This window comes from Vidua macroura, chromosome 21, assembly GCF_024509145.1.
Source record: "Vidua macroura isolate BioBank_ID:100142 chromosome 21, ASM2450914v1, whole genome shotgun sequence".
Classification (NCBI taxonomy): Eukaryota; Metazoa; Chordata; class Aves; order Passeriformes; family Viduidae; genus Vidua; species Vidua macroura.
The window spans coordinates 11,242,193-11,269,132 of NC_071591.1; the positions used below are offsets into that span (position 1 = coordinate 11,242,193).

At 47.2% G+C, this 26,940-nt stretch overlaps 1 protein-coding gene across 2 annotated transcripts; it reads left to right on the top strand.

Annotated features, from left to right (window-relative positions):
* Window positions 1-87: 87 nt before the first annotated feature.
* On the top strand, window positions 88-25,783 carry UAP1L1 (UDP-N-acetylglucosamine pyrophosphorylase 1 like 1). Of its 2 annotated transcripts, XM_053996411.1 has the most exons (9): window positions 88-385; window positions 14,367-14,571; window positions 16,764-16,939; window positions 17,991-18,163; window positions 18,981-19,174; window positions 19,997-20,137; window positions 21,680-21,865; window positions 22,628-22,694; window positions 23,579-25,783. In XM_053996411.1, exons 1-9 carry the CDS (start codon window positions 109-111, stop codon window positions 23,663-23,665), a joined length of 1,506 nt encoding a protein of 501 aa, XP_053852386.1. In that variant the 5' UTR covers window positions 88-108; the 3' UTR covers window positions 23,666-25,783. The 2 variants fall into 2 exon arrangements, with proteins under 2 accessions (XP_053852386.1, XP_053852385.1); XM_053996410.1 differs by having other exon boundaries at window positions 22,628-23,667.
* The last annotated feature ends 1,157 nt before the right edge of the window (window positions 25,784-26,940 follow it).

A 26,940-nucleotide genomic window follows, 5' to 3' on the forward strand; every position in this document is an offset into this window, starting at 1 on the left:
GGGAGGGCTCCGGGGGGGCGGGATGGCACCGCTGGCTCCGCCCCGGCCCGGTGCTGCCCCGCCCGATCCCGCCGCGTCCCGCGACGCTCAGGCCGGGCTCCCCACGCCATGGACCCTCCCGAGGAGGTGCGGGCGCGGCTGGAGCGGTGCGGACAGGGCCATCTGCTGCGGTTCTGGGCCGAGCTGGACACGGCACAGCGCGGAGCGTTGCTGGCGGCACTGCCGCCGGGGCTGGGCGAGCACTGCCGGCTAGCGGCGGCGGCCGGGGCCCGCCAGCGCGGCCCGCACGAGCGCCTGGACGGCCGGATGGAGCCGCTCCCCCCCGAGCTGCTGGGCAGCGCCCGCCGCAGCGGCCCCGCCGCGCTGCAGCGTTGGGAGGCGGAAGGTGAGCGGGGCGCGAGGCCGCCTGTCCCTTCCGTTCCGGGGCTGCCGGGGTCCGGCGCGGGGGTTCGGGGACAGCCGCGTTCTGCCGAGCCCCGCGGTGCGGGACAGGGACTGCCCCCGGCGGGGCCTCGGGGCAGGAGCCGCCTCTTGCGGTGGCACCGCGGGGCGCTGGGCAGTCCACCCCTGGCACCGCGGATGGGAGCCGCAGGGACGGCGGGTCGGGCATGGAGGAAGAGAGCAGGGTCACGGCTACACCCCGGCCCTTAGCGCTGGCAGCCGGTGTCCTCGGCCCGGGGAACTTTGGTTGAGACACCCGAGTTTTCACGCTGCGTTATGAAATGCAGCGGCCGAGGCCCCGCGGCCGTGCCTGGCTGGATCAGAAGATCTCTACAAGCAGTGATAGCCAGCTGGGGCTCAGTCTCTCCTCCCACAGAACAAGCAACGGGATAAAAAGAAAGAACCTCAAGTTGTGTCAGAGGAGATCCAGGTTGAATATTGAAGAAAATTTCTTCATTGAAAGGGTGGTCAGGCATTAGTACGGGCTGCCCAGGGCAGTTGTGGAGTCACCATCCCTGGAAGTGTTCAAAAAGCAAGTGGACATGACACAATACTGTTTAGAGGGCATAAGGTTATTCTGCCAAAATGATTTACAGTATCTGTCATGAAAAAATGTAATACTAAAGGATTTAAAGGGGCTCCAAGAGAGTTTGAGAGGAACTTTGGACAAGGACTTGGAGTGACAGAGCAAGGGGGAATGGCTTCACACTGACAGAGTCAGGGTTAGATGGGATAGTGGGAATAAATTGTTACCTGTGGGAGTGGTGAGGCCCTGGCACAGGATGCCCAGAGAAGCTGTGGCAGCCCCATCCCTGGAAGTCTTCAGGGCCAGGTTGGACAGGGCTTGGAATGACCTGGGATAGTGAAAGGTGTGGCAGAGGGTGGAATGAGATGGTCTTTAAGGTCTCTTGCAACCCAAACCATTCTATGACTATGAGTCCCTGGGGAGGGTGGGAGCGTGGGGGCTTTCATTGCTGCTGAGCTGGGTAGCTGCCTGGAGGATGAGCTCCCAGCCCACCAACAGGTGCAAAGGTCGGTCTCAGGTGCTGATCCCCATCCATGCTGTGTCATGTGTGGCAGGAGGCTGGTGGGATCTGGGAGAAGCCAAGGAAAGTCCATAATCCATGGTTTTTGGAACCTGGTAGATGCGGGTGTGTGAAAGCTAGGGGTAATGGGGGAGATGGTGGCTGGATGTGCTCTTCCCACAGCATGTAAATCTTACATGGATGTCCTATGCTTTTTTCTAAGTGCACACCCTTATTTATTTATAAGGGCTCTTATGTGTCTTGGATCTTTCTTTATAAAACGTAACAGCACTGTTAAAAAATAATTTTAATAAAAAAAAGAAAGCCAGGAAGATCCACCTGGGTTGTAGAGACACTTGCCTAAATTTTGACAAGTGGCTGCACAGCCTTGGCTCAGCGTTGCCAGTAGAGGTGAGGATGTGTGGGCAGGGGAGTCAGATTTTCCAAGCAGAAACAGAAACAGAAGCATCAGGGTCACAGGGCAGAGGAGCTTTTCTGCTGTGTCAGACTCCACTCATGGGGCTGAGTGGTGATGGAGGGAACATAAGCTGGTACAGTAATTCATAACATCCCAGAATGGTTTAGGTTGGAAGGCACCTTAAAGACCATCTCATGCTACCCCCTGCCATGGACAGGATCACCTTCCACTGTCCCAGGTTGCTCCAAGCCCTGTCCAACCTGGCCTTGGACACTTCCAGGGATCCAGGGTCAGCCACAGTTTCTCTGGATAGCCTGTGCCAGGGCCTCACCACCTTCACAGGGAACAATTCCTTCCCAGTATTCCATCTATCCCTGCCCTCTGGCAGTGGGAAGCCATTCCCTGTGTCCTGTCCCTCCATCCCTTGTCCCCAGTGCCACTCCTGCTCTCCTAGAGCCCCTTTAGGCCCTGGAAGGGGCTCTAAGGTCTCCCTGAATCTTTCTCATCTCCAGGTGAATACCCCCAGCTCTCCAAGCCTGGCTGCAGAGCAGAGGGGCTCCAGCCCTTGGAGCAGCTCCATGGCCTCCTCTGGACTCGCTCCAGCAACTCTATGTCCTTCTCATGCTGACAACCTCAGAGCTGAAGGCAGCACTGCAGGTGGGGTCTCACCTGAGCAGGGCAGAGAATTTCCCCTTCTCACTTACTGCCCCTTGTGGTATCAGCCCAGGGCACAGGGACTTTCTGGGTGCCAGTGCACTTGGTCAGGGCATATTGAGCTTCTTATCCACTCACGCCCCCAAGTCCATCTTGGCACGGCTATTTGAGGGTGTCACAGTGAGGAGGAAGGGACTCTTTGAGCCCTAGAGGCAGATGGGGCTGGGTCAGGGCTGGCTCACTTGTCCCCCAGCCAGCTAGGCAAGTGAGAAGCTGGTGTGTCTGCCCTGTGCCGCTGGCCGCAGCACAGAAAGGAAAGGAAGGCCAGGCTGCCTGTGTGGGCTGGCCTTGCTGGTTGCCAGCACTGCCTGCGGCAGCACAGGTCTAACATGTTTGGGATCTTGCTGCTGTGCCCAAATCCTCTGGCCCTAAAGTCTGATGGCTCCAGGCCACCTCAGCCCTGCAGGCAGCCTGAATTTCTGTCAGAAGGGTACACACAGATGTTCTGTTTCATTTGGTTTGTTTTTATGATCCGGTTTAAGGCTGAAGAGGGATTTTATTTCCTGGAACAGGGCAATCGGGAGCAAAGACTGTGTTCCACTGAGCCCAGGCACTGCTGTGTGTCCCTGCAGATGTGGCAGCATCCCTGCATGGCATTTCCCAGTGGAACCAGTGATATGGGCACAGACTTTGTGGGATCGTGGGTCTCTGAGGGAATGCAGCTCTGAAAGGCCTTTGTTTGAGGTGTGTGGAGCAGGCTTGGAGCAGATGAGCCATCCCAACCTGCTGTCCAGTGTCCCTGAGACTGCCTGGCTGGTACAGCCTGCGGCTGTGGGGTCATCATCACACTGAGCTGAGATTCTCTGTGCTCTGTCTGTGGGTGTCTGAGCTCCCCACAGCTGCCACCTGCATTGCATCCTCCAAAGACTGAACAGCTGAAATAATACCTCCTCCTCCCCCCTCCCCCTTTTTCTATGATAAAAAATTATGGATAAGAACCAGACAACTGAAAACTTGCCTTGGGAACTGTCTAGGTTTGGAAAGACAGATGTTTGTTAAGGAAGGCAGGAGCCTCCCCTGAAATGGAAAAATGTAGATTCCTTCCTTCTGAATTGTTATAAATTTGAAATTAAGGGAGCTCTCAGGTAAAAATATGGGAGCAGGAATAACAGTTCTTTATTAGGGAAGACAAGAAAAAGATAAAATAAACAATGCGGTGAACCAAAACAACACTGACAGAGTCAGAATACAACCTGACACCCTGTTGGACAGGGTGTTGGTAGCAGTCCAATTGGAATTGTGGCTGCAGTCCTCCTGGAGTGTCAGGCGTGGTTCTGTTGGAGTAGTGATCTTGTAGAAAAGGGTGCAGTCTTCCTCTGAGAGGCAGTGGAAGAGGCAGCTGTTCCTCTGGGAAAAACCAGCAGAGAAAAAAAAGTGTGCTGGTGGGCCAGAATCTCAGGACTATCTGCAGGTAGGAATGCTTTGCTCCTCTTTTTGGGCAGAGCATCTTACAATGGGATGTTCTAGTTTTTATCAGTTATGCAGTGACACTCAATGGCCCATTATTAGCAGATGTCGCCGAAGGGAGGATTGATTGTGGAAGAGATAAGGAAAAACTGCCTACTTAACACAAGACAACTGCCATACAGATGACAAATAGAATACATCTTGCTTTTTAATCTGGGACAGGAACACCTGAGATATTTTTAATAGTTAAAAAACGAATACTATTGTTACTGTGTCTCAGACAACAAAACTGCCTGGTCAGATTTGCTTTCAGATCTTAAACACCGACATCTAACAATCACATTTTCCAGGCAGCCCTAGGAATGATGGTACAAATCAAACATAGACACAAGCACTTTTCCATTCTGTCAGTGTTTTATTAATGAAATCTAAGTCATGGCCATGGGCTGAGGTGTACCCCATTTCATCTGAGAGTTTGATGAGCCATTCTGGTTATCTGACTGCTCTGCAGAATTGAAAAGTTTGGAGTCTTTTTCTCTTACTGACTACTGTTGTAATGGGACTGATGTGCCTGTTCAGTAAGAGAATTCAGTCTATTCTTGCAAGACCAGTCTGTTTCTCCTACAAAATCTATTTTTGTTTTTTTACTTTTTATGCAGAGTAGGAGCAGCTGTAGCATTGGTGGGTATCTCCGCAGCCAACACGTTTTCTCTTTATTTTGTGTTTCATATGCTTCAGAAAACTAGGTGGATTTCTTTAAAGGGGATCGATCTTTCCATTGCAGCCAGATGAGTCAGTTCTTATGAACTTTAGTTGTGAACGTTGGTAATTTTACAGTTGGGAAGTCAGAGCAGAGCTACTTACTCAAATTTTTGGTGTTATTTGTTTTCATGGTGACCTAAGATCAGAATTGAAAAAACTGTCTGGGTTGTAGGGTTGTAATCATAAATACTGAGAATGCCATAAATGAGGGGATGCACTCCTCTGTCTGGGTTGTTCTTGTGCACCATGGTGAGCCCTCCTGGAATATAGCCCTGTCAGTCTGCTGGATTGTAAAAAAGAGTGACATCATTGATGTTATCAGTGGTATTGCTTGAGTTTATCCCACTGAGGTTGAGGTTTCAGTCCGTGCAGTGAGAGGCCCCTCCAGGAGATGGGTGTGAGATGGCAACTCCCCCTTGGGTAGACCCCATCCCTTTGTCACTGTGTGGAAAACCTCTGAGAACTGCTATCTCCTGTGGGGCATCTGCATTTCAGTGGGGTGTCGCCAGCTGTGGCACCTGTGAGCTGTGGCTGAGAATTGTAGCTCCTTGATGCTGTGGGGCAGAGTGGGGACCTCCTTGACTTTCCCAATACAGTGTTCACTTCAGAGTGTCATGTAAATGGTGCTCTTGGTCACAATCTGTTGCTCAGCAGAAACATCTAATTTGGGATCTGTGGGATGTGGTCTGTGAAATGAACAGGGCTAATGCCTTTATTAATGTTCAGCTCTTTATTAAAAAGATCAGCTGGGCAGGGGGCTCGACGCAGAGCTCGCCCCCGCGGTCGTAGCTTTCCCAGGCAGCCGAAAGGAAGGCGGCGTGCAGAGTTGGTCACTGGAGTCCCGAGCAGCAGCTGTCCTTTCTCCTTTCCTTGTGGCACACCGGTGGCCCGAGGATGAGGAGGCGTGGTGTGCAGAGTCTGTTGCTGAAGTCCAGAACAACAGCTGTCCCCGCTCCTTCCATGGTGGCAGCACCAGGGCTCTCTGTCTCTATCTCCCTGCTTCTCAGAGCCTAATATAGTCTGTTCTCTCTTAGGTGATGGCGACGGTTAAAAGCCAGTCAGGGGATGTGTTTCCCTCTTCCTCAGCTAGGGCATTTATCTAGACTCCTCTATTGTGTTCAGTTTTTGATTTATATTCATTTTTATCTCCTAAAAATACTCCCATGATCCTAAGGGGTTTTTATTTGCATGTTAGTCCCAGAATGGCAGCGTGGAGGGGTGGGAGGCCAGGTAGTTTAGAGAAAACAAACAGAGCAATTAGCTAATTAGCATTTCAATATCGGTACTTAGCTAGAGTTAGTAGTTTTCTTTTAGTGTTGCCATGGGAACTAGGAAAGCCCTGCCAGCGTCTCTGGGGAACACCTGCAAACTGTTCATAACAAATCCCTCCTCTACTTCTTTGATCGGGCTTAAGCCCGCATCAACTTACAGTCTTTGGCTTTTGAGGGCTAACTTCTTTTGGCATTTGTATGCTTTTACTCAGGCCTGAGGGTAATTCTAGTGTTCTTTAGAAACCAAGTTTCTTTTTTTTTTTTTTTTTTTTTTTTTTTTTTTTTTAGGTAACTCCTTTGGCTAAAGGACACTTAGTCTTATTAAACAATTACCAAGTACTTAAACCTTTTCTATGGTACTTTAACTCAGAAACAGTTATTAACACCTTACTGTATATCAGCCTCTAGCAAGTCTTCTTTAAAGTTAATTTTAAGTCCTCTGGTTTCTTAATTACTGTCCATGCACAAGAGGAGGCGGGTGACGCTGTTGGGTCTGGTCTGGCGTCTGGGGGTGGCACTGGTCCTTTAACTCTGGTGATGTGGGTCCAGCCTTTTTCTTGGGTCCGTACCGCAGTGTGTGTGGTGAGTAGTACCTGGAAAGGTCCTTCGAATTTGGGGGTTAATGGAGTGGTAGTGTACCAGGACTTTATCAACACCCAATTCCCAGGACTGATGTGGGCATTGGTGTCCAGAGGGGAAGTTTGGGAGAGATACCCCTTCTTTCGGAGGCCTTCTAGGGATTTTCCTATGACCTCTAAATATTTCTGAGTTGCTGCCTCCCCTTCCAGATAATCTGCTGTACTGAAAGGGGTGATTAAAAAAAAAGGGAGTCCAAACATTATTTCATAGGGAGAGACCCCTATGTCAGACCGAGGTCTGGTTCTGCTGCACAAGAGAGCGAGAAGTAAACACCTGAGCCAATTCATCTTTGTTTCTTCAATTAATTTAGTTAACACATTTTTAAGAGTTCTATTCATCCTTTCCACTCTTCTAGAGCTTTAAGGATGCCATGGGGTGTGCAATCTCCACCTTACCCCCAGGACTTTTGTTACTTGATGTAAAGTTTGAGTGACAAAATGTGTACCTTGGGCTAAGTCAATGTTATTGACTAGCCCATATCGTGGTATGATGTTTTCTAAGATTATTCATGCAACTTCCTGCACAGTTTCCTTTTTGGTTGGGAAAGCCTCCACCCAGTGAGTGAGGTGATCCACGATCACTAGTAAATGTTTGTACTTTAATTTTCCCATGCAGGATCAACTTTTGGGCTTCTTTTATCAGGATAGCTGCTGCTGCTGCGATTACTTGCAGGCAAGTTGGCCATCCTCTGGCTACTGGGTCTAGTAGTTTTGAGAGGTAGGCTATTGGCTTTTTTTTATCTTTCCCACTTAAATACATTCTTAGGGCTTCTTTGAGCAACTCATTCATGTTCTTTTCTTGCCACTCCTCTATCTTTTCTAGTTTTTGTCTAATATCGGGTCAGGATTTGGTGACAAACTAGACCTTTAAGAGGACTTGACCCTCTGGGCTATCTGGGTCTATATTTGAATATAACTGGAATTTTCGTTTTAGTTGGTTAAGCCAAATTGCCAGGGTCTCATCCTTCTCCTCAGTACCATCAAAGGCCAATTTCGTGTTGCTTCCTCTAGGGATACTCTTTGATCCCTCTTATCATGAGGGACCTATAGTCTCTCATGTTTTGCCTACCTTCTTGTTGGCTGGGACTCCAGTTGGGGTCCACCAAGGGCATCCCCTGGTTCCCTGGGGGCCCCAATCCACCCTCTCTTTCCCATATCTTCACCCCTGCCGCTCAGATCATCTGGACCTTTCTCAGAAAGAATAGAATGCTTAGAATAGCTCAGGTCTCCCCAGGTACAAATACTCAGCCCTAGAAATTGGTCCAACTGGCTAGATATTCCAACGGGGTCTTCCACTAAATTTCTTAGCTCTTTCCCAAATCCCCGGACTTTGGAAACTGCCAAAGGTGCATCCACAAACCTAACTCCCCCAGCTGCTCTACCCACAGGAACCCCTCTAAGGGGAAAGAGCCCCTCCACCCTTGGTGCTTTGGATCGGGTGCTACAATACGGCCCTTTTTCTAAGGCACCAAGCAGGGAAATAGTAGTGGAGAGAGACACTGGAGGCCAGGGGGCATGCCAGGTGGTGAACCAACCCTGGGCAAAGGTGGCCTCAGCTCCCAAGTGGGAGGAGGCAAGGAAACTCCATCTGGAGAAGAGGAAGAGGGAGTTGGGGAGATGGCTGAGGAAACTAAGGGAAGGGACGATGAAACAGAGGTGGGAAAACGGGGGAAAGGAATCAGGGACTCAATAGGAGGGGCTGAAGGACCAACTGGGGAAACTGTTGGGGAAGTAACAGGAGCAGACGGGGACAGGCAATCGAGGGGGTCTCATTCCTTTATTTTTCTAGTCTCCCCCTCTCTATTCCCTTTTGTCTTCCTCTCTATTTCTTTGTAACTTGCATATTCTCACAGTCTCATTATTTATAGAATTCTCCAGCCAGCAAGCTGCATGAGATAGTTGTTCTATATCAAGGCCCTCTCAGTTGTGGTTTGTTTTTTTTGTTTGTTTGTTTGGTTTTTTTTTGTTTTTTTTTTGTGTTGGTTTAACTGATTACACATCCACTGATCTTGGGTTCCATATCACGGCCACTGTCCCTGTAATTCTAACTTCGGCCATACTTCCTATACTGTAATGTATCATCTTACTCTTGTCTAAACCCTTCATAGTCTCCTGAGAATCCCATTAGTCTAACAGTTGCCCCAAGGGGCTGTTAGGGGGAATTCTCTTTGCTTTGGAAGGATTTGCTCCTTTACTATAACCTCTTCCCATTTTCAGGCCTCAAAAACAAAAAAAAATATATACCTTAAATGGTGCTTCTATCTAAAATGGAATATACTGACAGGCAGCTAAAGCGCATCTGGCCCCTCCCAACTTCGTATTTTGAATCACTTGACTAAACTTAATCTCTTTTAACTAAATTCCCACTCTTGGTCCTACCCTCTTGGCACTTTACATTGTCTCTTGGCCAGGACAATCACTAGTCACACTCTCATCTATTGCCTTCTGTTCTTTTCCTCTTTGGCCTAAGTTTTGAACTTCTTGATGGACTTTCTAGGCTTGTACCCCTGCTAAGTCCTGCCCAAAATCTTACTTGGCCTTTTGCCTAACCTTACTAGGCTTGGGAAGCTTGGTCTCCCTGCCGAGGTAAGGTCGAACGTCCTGCCGAGCCTTACACTCGAACTCCGGCCAAGCCCCCTTGCCTGACCCTCCTACTAGGCTTGGGAAGCTTGGTCTCCCTGCCGAGGTAAGGTCGAACGTCCTGCCGAGCCTTACACTCGAACTCCGGCCAAGCCCCCTTGCCTGACTCTACTAGGCTTGGGAAGCTTGGTCTCCCTGCCGAGGTAAGGTCGAACGTCCTGCTGAGCCTTACACTCGAACTCCGGCCAAGCCCCCTTGCCTGACTCTCCTACTAGGCTTGGGAAGCTTGGTCTCCCTGCCGAGGTAAGGTCGAACGTCCTGCCGAGCCTTACACTCGAACTCCGGCCAAGCCCCCTTGCCTGACTCTCCTACTAGACTTAGCTTCCTTGCCTTCCTGCCTTTCTGCTTACTTGGGTTAGTGCCTGCTCTGATGGGGACATCCTGCCCTGCCTTCCAGGGCCATTCCCCTATCTGCTCTGACGGGGACCTCCATCCATGCCTGCCATGGACATCCTACCTGCCCTGTTATCCTGTCCTGCCTGCTGGGGACATGCCCCCTGCCTGGCGGGACTTGCTGCTCCTGCTTGCTAGGACATCCCGCCCTACATGCCCTGTTATCCTCTCCTGCCTTGTGGGGACATGCCCTCTGCCCGGTGGGGACATGACACTCCTGCCTGCTTGGACATCCCACCTGCCCTGTTGTCCTGTCCTGCCTGGCAGGGACATGCCTTTTGCCTGTCGGGGACATGCTTTCTGTCTGCCAGGTACATGCCCTCTACCTGCCAGGTACATGTCACTCCTGCCTGCTAGGACACCCTGCCCTACCTGCCAGGGACATCCCACCTGCCGTCCTATCCCATCCTGCCGGCGCCGGGGACATGTCCTCTAGGACCTCCACATCCCACCTGCCCTGCTGGGGATATTCCCCTTGCCCTGATTGCCAGGGACTTACTTTGCCCATAGGGCACCTCCACACGCTTGGAGGAGGGCCTGCTTTACTTCTAAGGAGACGCCTCAGTCGTTCCTCTATTCCACTCGCTTCCCCCCGTTCCCGGCCGGCCCCTTCGCAGGAGTCCAGAAACGCGGTACTAGCGGGTCCCTCTCACTTCAGGGGTCCGAGCTGCCGGCCCCCGTCTCATTCACTCACTCATTCGCTCGTCTCCTGGTTTTTCTTACCTATCCGATGCTCCTCTGCGTTGCTCCTCTCACGCAGATCCTAGGGTCCGAAGGTAGCCAGCAACTCCCGAGGGTCCCTCGAAGCAGATGGTTGAGCTGTCCAGCTGTCCGGGGGTCCTCTTCGGGCGTGGCTATCCCGGACGAGCCCCCAAATTGAAATGAACAGGGCTAATGCCTTTATTAATGTTCAGCTCTTTATTAAAAAGATCAGCTGGGCAGGGGGCTCGACGCAGAGCTCGCCCCCGCGGTCGTAGCTTTCCCAGGCAGCCGGAAGGAAGGCGGCGTGCAGAGTTGGTCACTGGAGTCCCGAGCAGCAGCTGTCCTTTCTCCTTTCCTTGTGGCACACCGGTGGCCCGAGGATGAGGAGGCGTGGTGTGCAGAGTCTGTTGCTGAAGTCCAGAACAACAGCTGTCCCCGCTCCTTCCATGGTGGCAGCACCAGGGCTCTCTGTCTCTATCTCCCTGCTTCTCAGAGCCTAATATAGTCTGTTCTTTCTTAGGTGATGGCAATGGTTAAAAGCCAGTCAGGGGATGTGTTTCCCTCTTCCTCAGCTAGGGCATTTGTCTAGACTCCTCTATTGTGTTCAGTTTTTGATTTATATTCATTTTTATCTCCTAAAAATACTCCCATGATCCTAAGGGGTTTTTATTTGCATGTTAGTCCCAGAATGGCAGCGTGGAGGGGTGGGAGGCCAGGTAGTTTAGAGAAAACAAACAGAGCAATTAGCTAATTAGCATTTCAATATCGGTACTTAGCTAGAGTTAGTAGTTTTCTTTTAGTGTTGCCATGGGAACTAGGAAAGCCCTGCCAGCGTCTCTGGGGAACACCTGGAAACTGTTCATAACAGTCTGTTGCATCAGAATGTGAGTGTGTGTGTTGGTGTGAGGCTGGCAGTGCAGGGGGGAGATGCAGCAGGGCAAGTGCCCGACTTCTTCCACTGGTGGGTGAATATCAATTGCACTCTAAAGCAGCACCCCCTATGCTGCAGCAACTGAGACCAGCAAATGCTGAGCTCAGACCTCAAGCAGCTTTGGTTTAAATTGCTGTGAAATACTTTAGATCAAGTTTCAATTCTAGATTATTTTAAAGAAAAAATAATTCTTAAAAAATGTTTTTATTGCCTGTTTCACAGAATCACAGGATGGTTTGGGTTGGAAGGGATGTTAAGGACAAGATAGTCTTGTTCTAACTCTCCTGCCATGGGTGTGGATGCCACTCACTATATGAGATTGCTCACGGCCTTGTCCAACCAGGCGTTGAGCATTTCCAGGCATGAGGCTGAACACTTTGGAAATGTCCCACAGGGCAACTGTTTTAGGATTTTTTCCCCCTCCATAAATTCTTTCTGTGCTGGATCCCAGTAGGGAAACAGCCACCACCCAAGCCAGGGCATGAGAACATTTGGAGCCATGCTTTGGTGCCTCTCCATTCAGCTCTTTCCCTTCTCCTGCAGTGATGCCCTGCACTGGCAAACAGCTGAGCATGCAGGAAAACCATGTGATGGGACTGGGGCAAGTACTTGTTGTAAGTAATAGCTAAGATCCTCTGCTCTGTACTTTGAGTGTCATAGGCAGCTCAGTGGAGGCACAAAGGGCTCATTTATTGCTTGTGGTTTGTTGTGAAATGATGGATGTCTTATTTGCATCACCATGCAGCTCATTCAGATCCTCTGTGTCTTTTACATTACCAATTTAAACCTATTCAACTTTCCTCTGCTGTCCAAGGACCTCCTGAAACCTAGAAATCCCAAGATTTCTACACTCAGGAAAGGTTTCTTCTTAGGGAGCTCTCCTAATTCCACTTGGAGGATTGAAGATCTCTAGAGGTTGTTTTCTACCCAGTTGCGGCAACAGTATGGAGATGTCCTGGCTAGCACTCTCCCTATGGCCGGAGGGCACAACAGGAGGGGCTGCCCCCAGATCTCTTCTGAGATCTCCTGGGTGGCAGTGCTCAGAAGGAGTTGCTGCTCCCTGTGGCTGGCTGTGGCGTGGGTAACACAGCTCTAAAGCAGAAACAAAGGGCTGAGGCAAAGAAACAAGAAGGGGCCACTTGTATGAATTCCAAGGTACTTTATTCTCAAGGAGGGTTCAGGGACAAGTAAGGCACAGGAATGAAGGGGGCTCCACATTTTAAAGAGGGGAGGGTACGAGGGGTGGAACAACTGACATCCAATGAGGGGACATTAGGGGAGGAGAACCCAACTGGGGTAATCCAATAGAGACAGCACAGGGGAGGGAGCAGGCTTAACAATCCAATGGGGAACTGTGCAAAGGGTAACAGACAAGGAACTTTCCGGAACAACCAGGGTGTGTCTAACTTGACAGGCAGGGGTAGGGGGCAGTGAACTGGGGATTGACAGGGACACATAAGGAGACAAGGGAGGTACAAGGGAGGGACTGGGGAGACTGACATAGGGACTGACAGGCACTTGGCGGGAAAATGTAGAGGTAAACAGCTTAGGGCAAAACCATTAGGGGAACAGAACGGGGTACATGGAACAAACCATTATAAACTTATTAACAGAAAACAATTGTAAAACAACAAACCACCACAAGAGGTGGCTTCCAGCTCTCACTCCTGGGGCCTTTGACCCCAGAGGCTACTCTACAGCAGAACCATGGCTGTGTGCCAGGACCAGTCTTTTTGGAAGGGGTGTGTTTAGGGAGAAAGTCTTGTGTTACTGCTGTGGTAAGACTGAAACTTGTAAGCATGGGAAGGTGAATGGTGTTACTGCAATGTCATGGACAACTTAAGTCCTTGCTGAGAAAATTGCTGGAAGCTGCAGTTTTGAACAGAATTATAATCGAGCCAGAGTGTTAAAATGGCAGTTGGTAGTTTTGCTCTATTGTTCATTTAAACAGCCAATTATTTAAAGATTAGGATAAACTCAATCCCGTTTGTTTCTAATTCAATTTCTTTGGTCCCCATATATTTCAGTCCAAATCAAGAATATTTTAGCCACAGCCGTGGTTAATGTGAGGTGTTTCCTGAAGGCTGGGGTGCTCCACAGGCTGTCCTTGTCTACAGGAGCAGTTGCAGTTCAGTGCTGTGTGATGGCAGAAGGCCCTGATAGCTACCTGCAGCAGAGCTGTGGCTTCTGACATGGCAAGCCTAATGTTCCTTGCATTCCCAGAGAAACGCAAAATGTTCCCTAATGAAAAATCTTTCTCACAATTGTCAGTCATTATTGTGATGCTAACTTCAGAGAAGGGGACCAAAGTCTGAGAGTGAGCTGAGTGTTTATTATGTGCTCTGGTTCTTCCCCAGGTTCTGGACTTCCCTGGTTTGTCAGGAGCACTGACACTGATTTCAATTAGATTGTGGAAGTTGTAGCTCCTGCAGGCTTGGCTGTATTACTAGCAGCTGACTGCAGCTGTGTTCAGCTTCTATTGAAGCTGGAGCACAGGTACAGATAATCAATTAAGGCAGATTCCAGAAATCCTTCTGCTTTACTCAAGATGATGAGACTTGGCTTCTTTGGGATATAGAAATGGTAAGGGAACTCTGGAGGTCTCTAGTCCAACCCCCATTTGGAACAGAACTGTAAACATCCTGAGGCCAGGTCAGCCACAACTTTACTAAAGTAAGCCTTGAAAACCTTAGAGGACATTCCTTCCTCTCTGGATGTCTTTTCTAGTGCTGCACTAGCTCCCTAGTAAAGATTTTGTATCCTAATTTGAATGTCCTAAGCTGTAGCTCATGACTATTGCCCATTTTTGCACCAATTGTTGCTTTAGGTGAAGAAACTACTGCATCCAGGAGTTGAAAGGAATTTTCTCCTTTGTGTGCAGTGGCATATTTCTCTCTGAGCTGCCAGCATTGAACTGTCAGCTTCGGGCTGTTGCCTGAGCTCTGCAGAAACGCTCAGGAGAAGAACATGGGGTGTTGATTGCTTTGGAGGTTCTTATATTCCCTTGGGCTTCTTTTCCTACAGGTTTACATCAGATTTCACAGAACAAGGTGGCAGTGCTACTCCTGGCTGGAGGACAAGGAACCCGCCTGGGAGTCAGCTATCCCAAGGGCATGTACAACGTGGGCTTGCCCAGTGGCAAGAACTTGTATCAAATCCAAGCAGAAAGAATCCGCAAAGTGGAGCAGCTTGCTGGCAAGAGACACCACTGCAAGTGTGTCATTCCCTGGTAGGTGATTTAAAGCCCGGCCTGCTGTGCAGGGCTCTTTGCATTCCAGTCTTGCCCATGTTCTCTTCAAGAAGCACTGAGCTGGGTCCTGTACAGAGACAGGTTGAGAGGAACCTTTTGTTGGCAGGATTTGCAATGGCAGTGGCTGGAGGAGGGTGCAGAGGGATGGGAGGTGGCAAGTCCATGTCTGCAGACCTGAGGGATTGAGTACTGCCCTTCTATCATTGTCCACAACCCTAACTGCCCTACCTTGCTGGCTTTGCAAGCAGCTACTGGCAACACTGTAAACAGCACTTTTCAGTGATTACTGCAGATGCTTTACAAGAAATTTCATCAATTTCTGCTTTCTCAAGTTCCTGCATGGAGGACAACCTAGAGCTTGCCTTCCAAGCCCTTCTTCCTGCCCTTGTCCATAACCTTTGCAAAAAAAAACTCTTGCTTTGTGTGCAGGCCACCTCCTGCTGTCACTGTTTACAGTTGCCCCTTCTGCTGGCTGCTCCTGGCTTTCAAAAGAGATGAGCTCTGGGCAAAGTGCAAAATGTGAATTCCATATGGGGTGTGGTGGGTGAGAGGAAGGCACTGCAGATGTATCTGTGTTCTGGTTTGAAAGCAAAACCAGTGAGAGACTCCAAGTCAAAAACAGAATTTATTGGGAAAAGGGAAAAGAAACAAAATACATGCAATAATACAAAAGGAAAACCACTGACAGAGTCAGAATACAACCTGACACCCCTTTGGCCGGCGTGTTGGTAGCAGTCCAAATTGGAGTGTCTGCAGTCCTCCTGGAGTGGCAGATGTGGTTCTGTTGGAGCAGTGGTCCTGGAGGAAAGGTGTAGTCTTCCTCTGAAGGTCCAGTGGAAAACCACAGCTGTTTCCTATGGGAACCTGTGTAAAGGCTGCCTCTGATGTCCCCAAAACCCAGGTTATATCCAGTTAGGAATGCTTGGCTCCTCCCTCTGGGCGGAGCATCTCACAATGGGATGTTACAGTTCTTATCAATCATGCAGTGACATTCAATGGCCCATTATCAGCAGATGTCTCCTCTGAGAGCAGATTGGTTGTGAAAGAGATAAGGAAAACTGCTGACTTAACAGAAAACCACTGCTACACAGATGGCAATAGAAAACATCTGGCTTCTCAATCTGGGACAATCAGGAAATGTTTTCTGCTAAATGTCCTCTGTTAGACCATGAGGACTATGTAGAAATACCCTTACGGAATCAGTGTCTGGTCTGAGACAGGGTTTTGGCAGTGAAAGAGCAGGTGTCTGAGGACTTCAGGGTGCCACATTATTTTACAAATTGGAGGTCAAAGTTGATTTCTACATTGTTTCCTCATGGAACATGAGTCCATATTGTGCTTCTTCCTGAAGCCTTGTGTACAGGACCTGAATTGCAAATGCATCATCCCTGGTGCTGCTAGAAGCCAGGATGGATTATTTGCAAGATGCCACATCTGTTTCCAGTTCCCCTCTCAGGGGCAAGGAGGCAATTGAAACATTTTGCTGTTCCAGTATACCTGGGCCCAGGCTATGTTGTGCTACAGAGATGTAAACTGGGGATGGGCAGTTGAGGTCCAGGCTCTTCTGTGTTGTTTCCTCATGCTGACAGAGGACCCTGTACCCCTATGCTGATAGTTGTTGAAGAGTTTGACAAGTAGATTATGAAAATGGCTTTTAGACAGTAGTGGAGGAAGAGACAGAAGCAATGTGGAACTGAAAGGAAAGGAGGAAATAGAAAAACTTATGACAAAAACAAACATGCAGCCAACATATGGAAAGACTGCTGTTGCCTTGGCACTGAAGAGATGCTGACAGAGTGAATTGGTCAGGGTTTCTGTAGACATTTAACATCATTTTGAATCTAGAGTGAATGAGGCTGTTTTCTGCCCTTTGTCTTGTTTTCCAGCTCATCCAGATACGCAGATGTTGTTCACATTTAGGGCACGGCTCTTCTGTCCTGGCTGGAGCTAGGCCAGGGTAGGATCATGCCCTGATATGGTCATAGGACCCCATACAGCCTTACTGCAGGATGAGTTCTGGAGGAGAACTCTCGTGTGCAGTTGCTCACCACGGGATGCTGCCATGTGTCTCATTTCACACTCCTGGGATTCCTCTCTTTTCTGTTCAGTTTGTTGTTTTGCCTTTCACTTGTGTTGTTCTTTCTCATTGCCAAGCTCCCATTCCTGCCCAGGTACATCATGACAAGTGAGTTCACACTGGGGCCAACAGAAGAGTTTTTTGTACAGCACGACTACTTCAACTTGGATAGATGCAACGTTGTCATGTTTGAACAGAGGATGCTGCCTGCTGTCACCTTTGATGGGAAGGCCATCTTGGAGGAGAAGGGGAAAATTGCCATGGCTCCAGGTACCTGCTATTTGCTCTTCCATACTGCAGTACTGTCATGTGTGTTGGTAGTTGCTATGGACCATCAGCCTGCCTAGGCACACAGAGCAGGCTTTGGGGGTCAGGGTTAATGCTTCCAGTTAATGTGGAAAGGTTCTCTAATGTTTCAGGCTGGTAATCAGGAACATACATCTGTTTAGTTCTGGCTGGACATTTGACCACAGCACATGTTTTTTATCCAAGTCTGGGAGTGGTGGCAGGATTAGGAGTGCTCTGGCTGCAGGGTAGGAGAAAGGTGCATTAGCAGAGCTCTTTATGAGGTCTCTGGAGCACTGCCTTCTGTGGTGAAGGTCAGGAGCTCAAGGCTGATAGCTGGAAATGGGTAAAAAAGCAGCAAGAGGATGAACTCTTTTCAAAATGACAGCAATGTCTCACCTTGTAATGTTCTTTTAACCTAGACATGGTGAGAGACTTGGTGAGGGCAGCCCTGCTGGGACTGTGTTGCAGCTGCAGAGTGGTTCTCCCAAGCTGACAGGGGCATCCCAGGAGGAACTGTTAAATGGGTGATTGGTGATAAAACATGCAGGTGTCATTTGTACAGCTGCAGTTCAAGCCTTTGAAAAGGCATTGAGAAGTTGTGGGAGGGGGAAGATAAACAGAGAATAAGACTTATTTTGGTCTTTCTTCAAGAAAGAGAATAAATATGCTTTTGCCCTGTACTGGAGGAGAAATGTAAAAGACTTTTCCCACCCTCTGCATACATTTGCCCTTTAGTATTCTCCCTCTGAGGATCCTACTAACCTTCATAAAGTCTCATAATGCTGCTCAGTGAGGTTGGTCCCCATGGTCCCACTCTTCAAGTGAGAGAACTGGGGTGAAAAGAAGAGCATGCTCCTCTGAACTGTGTGGCAGAACTGGAAATAAAACCTGGTATCGCTGGCTCTTGGCTAGAAAGCATTCTTCCATTCAAGAAAGTTTATTCAGTACTTTCTGCTTTTGCTCTATTAGCTAGAAAAAACCCACCCCAAAGTCACAAATGAGCCAAGACTTTCTCTTTTCTCTTGCATTATAGATGGAAATGGTGGCTTATACCGTGCTTTGATGGATAATAAGATCTTGAATGATATGAAGCAGCGTGGAATCCAGTATGTCCATGTATATTGTGTGGACAATATCCTCGTGAAAATGGCAGATCCAGTCTTCATAGGTTTCTGTATTTCCAAAGGGGCAGACTGCGGTGCAAAGGTGAAGGAGTGCTAGCACTTGGCTGGTTTCTCACAGGGAGTTTGGGTCTGATGACACTTGGAAGCTGCTGGTTGTGGGGAGCTTACATGACCTGTGGAATTCAACCCTTTGCCCATCAGCAGCTCACTCTGAGCAGGTTTAGAGTTCCTTGCTGCCTGCACAGCATTTCAAATTCCTAGCTGTGGGTGTCCTCTGTTCTTCCCAGAGTACTGTGGAAAATAAACTTCAGTTAGAGCAGGGAGTATAGCTGCACAGGAAACTGCACACTGGAATTGCTTTGCATCTATGCCCAGCCCTTTCTACAAAGGCACTTGGGCTGTCTAGAAGCCATATTGGACTGGGTTGTGTTTTATAAATGCACCTGTAAGTCCAGTGGAGGCATTTCTTACACTCTGTGCTGTGGAAGATGGGGAAAGCCTTTACAGTCTGGATTTTGTTCACCTAAAGCAGCACGTGCCTGAAGAGAAATTTATGTTACCTGAGTCATTAGCTCTGTTCAGGCAAATGGGGAGTTGAAGGCTAATAGCTGCAAACAGCTTTCTTTTAATGCCAGATCCTAGTCCTTGGTAAGAAAAGTGCCCCCCACTATGCAGATTGCTTTTAACTGTCTTCTGAGAAACTGTCAATTTAAGTGGCTGAGTACTGGGGTTTGTGTTGAATTGTTGGGCAAAATGTGCCTCCAGGCTGCTCTGTGCCCCTTACACAGCACTGAGGTGCTGGAGGATCAGTCGTTCAGTGGGATTGTTTGTACTTGGGAGTTGGAATAGTCCTGGGATTTTCTTCCTCTTTGTCATAAATCTGTGCCCTGTGGCTGCAGGTAGTGGAGAAGGCCTACCCCACAGAACCCGTTGGGGTGGTGTGCTGTGTGGATGGAGTGTACCAGGTGGTGGAGTACAGTGAGATCAGCCTGGAGACTGCACAGCAGCAGCGCCCTGAGGGGGGACTGATGTTCAGTGCTGGCAACATCTGTAACCACTTCTTCACTGTTGAGTTCCTGGAAGTAGTGGCCCAGTAAGTCCCAGCCGACCTTCTAGGTAGCTGTGCAGCCCAGAAATACCTCCAAGACTGGGTGTTCCTGTTTTGCACTCTGGAATGTCAGTTATGGTTATCTTCTGTGTTGCCTTTCATCTCCTCTCTCTTCCAAACGGTTCCAAACACCTGAGTCCCCTTTCTGACAGCCCCAGCATGCTCTTCAGGCCCTACCCAAGGAAGAGGTTCCCAGGTTCACTGTAACAAAGTCAATTGAGTTATACCAGTGCACCATCTTCCTTGGCCTTCAAGGGTGAGCAGCTGTGCAGGCTGCTGAAGCAGCCTCATACCATGGGATTCTAGTGGGAATGTCAGCCATGCCAACACTTGGGGCAAGAGTTTGTGGGAGAGGGTGAAGTTATGGGTGGACTCTGCACCTTAGTGTTGGGGAATGGGGATGTGATGCTGGGCATTCAGTGAGCAGCTGTACAACCTTCCTGAAGAGCTTGAACCACCTTTGGGTGAGGGATCTGCTCTGCTCTGACCCCAGTCAGGTAACAATTTGGGTTGCCTCTTTGTTTTTTTTTGTAACCTCTGCCTGCAATTTCAGCTTGATGCAAACTTCTCTCTGTCAGAGACAGAGACAGTCAGAGGACTGTCATGTCCCAGTGGTACAGAGAGAGCCCATGGCCAGGCTGCTCTTCTTGGGGAAGTGTTTCCTGGATGTGACTTGGATCACTTGGGAGGCCACAGTTGAGAGTTGACCCAGAGGAGTAATGAGCCATCCGCTTCCCTCAAGTGTATTGCTTTTTTTCTAAGTGGGTTTGAACTAAATAAAATGGTTGGTTTCTTCTCCTTTTGCAGGAAATGGGAGTCACAGCTGAAGCATCATGTAGCCATAAAGAAGGTGCCCTACATTGACAAGGAGGGAAATCTGGTAAAACCACTAAAACCAAACGGGATAAAGCTGGAGAAGTTTGTGTTTGATGTGTTCCAGTTCTCTAAGTTAGTGACAGACATAATTTTACTTTTCTCCTCCCCTTCTCAGTGTTTGTTTGAATGACTGTAGGTTGAAACAAGCCATCCCAGGGAGCACATGGTTTGTGGGTGCCTTGTTAGGAAGGTTGTTGGATCTACACCCAGCTCCAATCCAACTGTAATGCCGCAGGCTCTAAGGGGAACTCAAAAAGCACTCAGTGCTTGCGCCAGCCCTGCTCCCAGACTGGTCATCCTGCTGAGGATGTGTTGACTGGCCTGGCCTCTGCCAGCCTGGGAAAAATAAAAGGAAATTGAGTGCAAAGCCAATGAAGCCCATATTGGAGTATTCAGACTTTCAAAAATTGGGTCTTTCAACATTGTGGCTTCCATGACAGCTGCGGCTCTGGTTACATTTTTGGGTGCTGTTAAGCCAGGGCTCAGCTCGTACCCTTTGTGCTCGGAAAACTGTTTTCTTAAGCACCATGGGGCCAAATGGAACTATCAGTGTTTGCTTTCCAAATTCTGCAACATAGCTGGGAGTGCTGTGACATACATAGTCAGGGGTACTTGTGTCTAGGGAATATAGGATTTTAGCAATTAAGCATAAATGTTGTTATAAAATCTATTTTTCCAATGTCTCAAATTCAGCACTGAAGATTCTGTTTTAGGCTTTAATAAATGCCAAAGAGAGACCTCAGGCAAACTGAATGATCTTTGTTTGGGTATACTATTTCTCTTTTTATATTATTTCCTTTAGAATAGAGAGCTCAACGTTTGAACCAGTCTCTGTTTCCTGACATGTGTTAAATAAAGTAGTGTCAAACTAAAGACAAAACCAAAATCCCAGGGCGATGGGAACACTGCTGAGTTCTGAGCCGTGACAGAACTCATTTTTAAGCAGTGGTTCCTTGTGGTTTTTTTAACGGCTCAAAACCACCTTGGCAGCTGTGCTTCACACATGAAGTGCAGAAACGCACATATGTTGCTGTGGGGCTTTTTAATTTGCATTCCCATTTCTAGTAAACAGCTGTACTTCACAATCACCTGTGAGGCCTCCCTTGTTGCTTATTTGTCCCTGGGAGCTGGTGTCCTTAGTTGGTCCTTAACTACAGACTCCCAAGCAGGGGGCATTTCTTGGGGCATGGTGGGGTGCTCTGCAGTGACTGCACTGCTCATGCTGTGCCCAAGCTCTGAACAGTGCTGTGCTCTCTGTCCTGCTGTGCTCTGAGCTGTCTTGTCCAAGAACCTCCCACTGCTTAAAGATGTTTCTATGGCATCTCTGGTGAACTGTTGCTTTTTCTCTCCCCTGAGCACAGCTCTGGTAGGTTGGGAGGCTGCTGTTAAGTTCCCAAAGAGATAAGGCTTCTTGTGTTTTTCCATTCTACAGCCCTGGTACTCCTTGGCTCTTCAGAAGGGCAGTGGGCTTCCATTGACTTGACTGCCTCAGGCTGCATACAGTGCTTCTCCCAAAAATATATATAGGCCTTTCCCCATTAATGTTGTTGCATTAGCAGGGCTGATGACTAGCTTTGGTTTTCATGATCATTGTTTTCTTCCCTTTGCTGGTAGGAATTTTGTGGCATTTGAAGTTTTGAGAGAAGAGGAATTCTCGCCACTAAAAAATGCAGACACAGCTGACAAAGATACTCCTACCACTGCTCGGCAAGCCCTCCTGGCCCAGCATTACCGCTGGGCTCTCAAGGCTGGAGCCAGATTTGTGGATGAAAATGGTTGCAGGATACCAGAAAAACTCAGGTATAAATCTGTGACCTTCTCTGCAGCTTCTCTAGTCGAAGTGCTCAGCCATGCCAGCTGGCCAATGGCACATGCTGGGCTCTCCAAAACCGGGCATTAGTGTAGTCACAGGGTGGCTCAGCGTGATTTTTGTTCAGCTGGTCCTCTCTGCATATGCAGGTTGATGTCTATTACACTTCCTGCTCCTGTTATGGCTGTGGGTGCTCCAGATAGTTACCGCTTGAGGCTCTGGGCTTTCTCTCTGGTAGATCCCTGCTCTTGGAGTAATGAGTTGGCCCTTCCTGTAGCACCTTGTTAGACGGGGGCAGCCTTTTCCATCACTCTGGATTTAGCAATGCTAGGAATTTTAATTTGTAGGCCCTGACAGCTTTTCTGTGTCCCTAACAGGATTCTCAGGTGGTCTTAAGGATTGGTTGTTAAGAGTGATTACCAGTTCGGATACCTTTCTGCATCATATGTAATGGAAAGCTGCTTTTATTCCATGGGGCCATTACTTCATCAACTCATAGTTCAGTAGACCCACAAGTTGTTCATTTGACTTGAAGAGCATCTCTATAAAAGGGGTGTTTTGGTTTTGCTGAGTAACATTTGTGACTTATTAATTCCTTTTTATTTTCACACTTTGTTTTCACATAATGTCTGGTGCATATGACTTTAACAAATGTCTTATCCTTCTGGATATCCTGTTCTGGATAATCTCTTGAAGAAGATGCACTGTTTTTTAACCATGGCAGGAAGTTAATCCTGCGTTCTCTTCTTTAGTCTCTCAGGAACTGAAGATCCTCCGGCTGTGTGTGAGATTTCTCCACTAGTGTCTTATTTTGGAGAGGTGAGAATAACTATCTATGGAGGCATTTTTAAGTGTGCAGGTATGCATCTGACTTCCTTCCAAACACAGGTAGTTTCTTTAGCCTGGGCTTGCTGAGAAATGGTAAGATCAAAGAAACAGGGACTTGGACTCTGTGTTATCATAATGTGGTTCCATTATGATTTATTCTTCAGCACTTTGTTCACTCTCAGTTTTAGCCATCTGTAAAATGAGATTTGCAACAAGGCTGCAGTTTCATTAAGATTTGTGAGCGCTTTGATAATGAGAAGTGCAGAATATTCAAATTAGAAAATCCATGGATTGTGTGCTTATTTGTGCTCATATCCCACAGTAAGTGAATCCTGACTGAGAAATATTATATGGGTGTTGGTTTTAGGGAAGCCATTTCTCAAGTTTGTCTCTCTGAAAATAATTGATCCTGAGAAACCTGCTTCCATTTTATAATGAGAATAGGAGCTTCCCGATTGGATGGACAGAGTGAGAAATAGTAGATTGCAGGAGAATGTGTGGGCACTGTTTGCTAGGTTTCCATATGTGATAACTTGCAAGCCAGCTACCTGCAGTAGGTGTATTCCTCAATACGTGCAGGTGGTGAACTCATTGAAATCAATAGGTTGTCAGAACAAAATGAAAACAAGGCAATTTGACATTCTTTGCCAGGATTATTCTAATTTCAGTTAAGGACACACCTTCCCATGCTGCCCTCCCAAGAAGTTTGTTTCTGACATCAGGTTTCCTTAACACCTCTGCTTCTTGAACCCCAGAAACACTTTCTGTCACTGGGGAAACTGTTACTTTTCCTTTGTTCCTGACCTTTGTCAGTCACTTGAGGACTTAAAATAGTGCATTTACAGCCTAACAATACTGTTCTCACACATTCTCAGGGTCTGGAGGTATACATGAAGAATAAAGAATTCCCTTCTCCCTTTGTACTCGACGAAAACAAAGTGGAAATGCTGGAAAATTCTTGAAGTGGGAAGCCTTTCCTTCTCAAATCAGATCCATGTTTGTCAGATCCATTATAAGAACTGACAGTACTAAAATGTCAGCTATGAAGTGCATTATAAAAAAAAATGCTTCTGTGGATTAACACTTTCTGGGTGCTAAACAGATCCTACAATTCTTACTTACTTGCATACTTGCATATGAATATGGAAAAGAGCCAGTCAAGGCCTGATAAATCAGCTTTGCCTTCAAGAAGATTCAATTTCTTCAGTGCCTTGTTAGGTGTCTTGTTTGTGTTGGTGTGGTTGTTTTTTTTGGTTTGGTTTTGTTTCTAAATCACGTGCACAGTTGCAGTCAGATTGAGGTCCCATCCTGAAAAGTATGGAATGACTTTGGATATTGAGGTTTCTCTCTAGCAGTCAATTTTTTCCCTAATCATGTGCTGATTAGAAGATCCAATTCAGCAATTGCATCCTCTAAGCAGATCATACAGGGTCTGCTGTATGTAGGGATGTTGCTGTGCCTAAGCATTGCTTGAGGCTTGGAGTCCAAAGTAGAACAGACTAGTTTTGTATCTGGGCTCACTGGTGCCATGTCTAGACTGATTGCTCCTTACATTTGTAGTGACTTGGGTTTTTTTAATTAAAAAAAAGATAATATTTTCACAACCCTCTGCCCTTCCTGACTATTACAGTTTTCTTTTCTATTTCCTGTGTAATATATATCATATCCCTCAGACAAGGCTCTCTTGACGTACCTGAAAGTAGTAAGAGAAACAAATCCCAGTGGTAGAATTTAATGCCTAACCAAAATAAATAAATAAAAAAAAAGGCTCTCAGCATTAACAGAGTGCACAGTAAGACACCAGCCTCCGCTTCTACAGTTTTTCCCCAGGTGATGTTCCAGCACTCTTTCACTTAGGAAGTAATTCCATAGATGCCTTTCTTTTAGGTATGTTACTAACCACAATGTAAAGATAAGTGCCAGCTAATGAAGGACACTAATTGTCAGAACATATCTAGCATGTGAACTCAGCCCTGGCCAAGGGGTCTCAGGGTAGCTCTGGCCCTTGACCCACCAGTGATTCTGCATGTTCAGTTTTTGGACACTGCCCCAGAAAGCTCATGCCCATCTGATGGAGAACCTGCGCTGAGCATACCCGACACGTTTCAGCCTTGGTGAGGATGCATCAGCTGCACTCTCTGGTGGCTGGCCTTTGCATCAGAAATATTCCAAACTCTTTCCCTAAACATAGTGTTAGGAAAGGTAGCGAGAAAGACATTTCATTTGAAACGTTATTTCATGCATTAGCTTCTACTGAGGAATTGCTTATGCTATTTCATTAAGCATAATTAATTTCCATAGCTTTCTGCAATTTCTGATCTGAAGCTCTATTCAGAATCATAGAGAAGGGAACGGGGAAATATAAAAATTACTTTGAGAGTAAATACAGTGTGTAAGTATGCTCAAATTTTCCAAAGAAAGCATCTAAATGTCAGTATCAGTTTTTGGTTGTAAAGTGTTTCCGCATGAACTTGAGTAATGATCCTTTCTCACATGCAGACGGCTTAATGACTGGTTCTGACTACCTCAGTTGGCATGTGCAGCCAGTAATTCACTTTTTTAGTATAAATTAAGCATTTGTCCTTGTCACCCAATTCTGTAGTCTTTTTGCAGTGTTTCTATGACACATTCCATTCCTGTCAGTCAAGTTTTATATCTGAGAACAAATTGTCTTGTAAATTTGTGAGTATTGCTCAGCAGTTCAAGCACATGCTTCTTTTATACTGTGCTGTGCTATAAAGAAATATTTCTTCTGCTTTTTCTAAAGTTCTTTCTCTTTTGAAGCTTCAGTTTCAATGCAAACAGAACAGAGCTGCTGACGTGGTTTTCAAGAAGTTAAATTAGAATGCTAAATGCCTTGTCTCTTGGGTTTTTTATTTTCTATGACTCCTCACATTTTAAACTGGAACATAGAAACAATTTTGAGACAACTTTAAAAAAAAAATCTGTCCTGTATGTAAGTCTTTGTACACATTATAAAATGAAAAAAAGTACCTGAAACAAAGGGAAGACCTGTAGTACTCCAGAAACTTCTGGACATTTAAGAATTTTTAACAATAAAGATGTTACTGTGATTTCTATGTGTTTGTCTGTGTTTCTTGTATGTGAGAAAAAACACACTTCTTGTCTCTGTCCCTGTGAATGTTGTCACTACAGCTGCAGGATGGTGTCACTCATGGTGCATCTGGAGACTACAGTGCCCACTTTTCAGATTACAGGGGCATATGGAACTGAGCAGAGGGTGATTCCTGAAGGGAGTTGACATTGTGGGATCTATTTTTTCATCAGAAAACAGAATAGTATGTTCTTGTCTCCAAGAACAAGAGACAAGCTGAAAGTAAACTTTTCAGCTTAGTTTACTGAGGGAAGGGAGTTTAATTGTAGGTGGTGGTTGTCTTATTTCAAGTCGATTTGAGTAACATGGTTCTGAGTCAGTCTCACAGCTGGTGTGTAGGTAATGAGCACTTGCTGCAATGCAACTTTGCTTTCCAATGAGAGGCACTTCTTAAACACAGTTCTATTTGTAGCACAATCAGTAGGGAAAGGTAGAAATACCTCACAGATTGCCCTCATTTGGGGGTTTAGGGCTGAACCCAGCAAATGTTCCTTTCTTACCTCTTTCCCCCTGTTTCTCTCTTGACGCCCATGTGAAGGCTGCTGGGGATTTAAATATGTTTTTAAATATGTTTACACAAATCAGTAGTTTCCTGTGATAGGAAAATTAATACTAAAAATGAATGCATGCTTTAGGCATCTTAAATTGTTCTTCTGCTTGTTTATGTGCTCTTCGTATCTACCGGGATTTTTGATTAATTAGTTTTCTTAATCATTAAATGCTCAGAAAACACCAAATTTTCAGTTTTATCTTGAAATCTACTGTGAGGTGGATTGCAAATGTAAAGGCTTAAATGATGGAGGCTAACCTGCCACTTAGGCACAGTGGAGGTGAATTCACTGCCAGCACTTAGAGCAGCAGTCTTAAAGCAGCTGCTTCAATGCTGCCTTCTTCCTGCTGGACTATGAACCTGCGCTAGAAGTTATTATTTGGTATGCTATGGCTCTGAATGTGTACATCACTAAACAATGCTCTTTCCTACTCCAGCTGAGTATGTCCCTCCTTCTCCGCAGGGAAATCTTTAATTGCAGAGGGAATGACACAGGGCTGCGAGGCTGTGGAGGAGCAGCTGAAGGAAGGAATTGTGTGGGATGAGTGCTTCCTGCTGCATACCAAAATTCA

Coding starts and splice junctions, on each gene's coding strand:
- UAP1L1 (XM_053996410.1), top strand. CDS start 109: ATGGACCCTCCCGAGGAGGTGCGGGCGCGGCTGGAGCGGTGCGGACAG. Junction 16,940..17,990: donor GAAAATTGCCATGGCTCCAG/GTACCTGCTATT, acceptor CTTGCATTATAG/ATGGAAATGGTGGCTTATAC. Junction 18,164..18,980: donor GGGCAGACTGCGGTGCAAAG/GTGAAGGAGTGC, acceptor CTGTGGCTGCAG/GTAGTGGAGAAGGCCTACCC.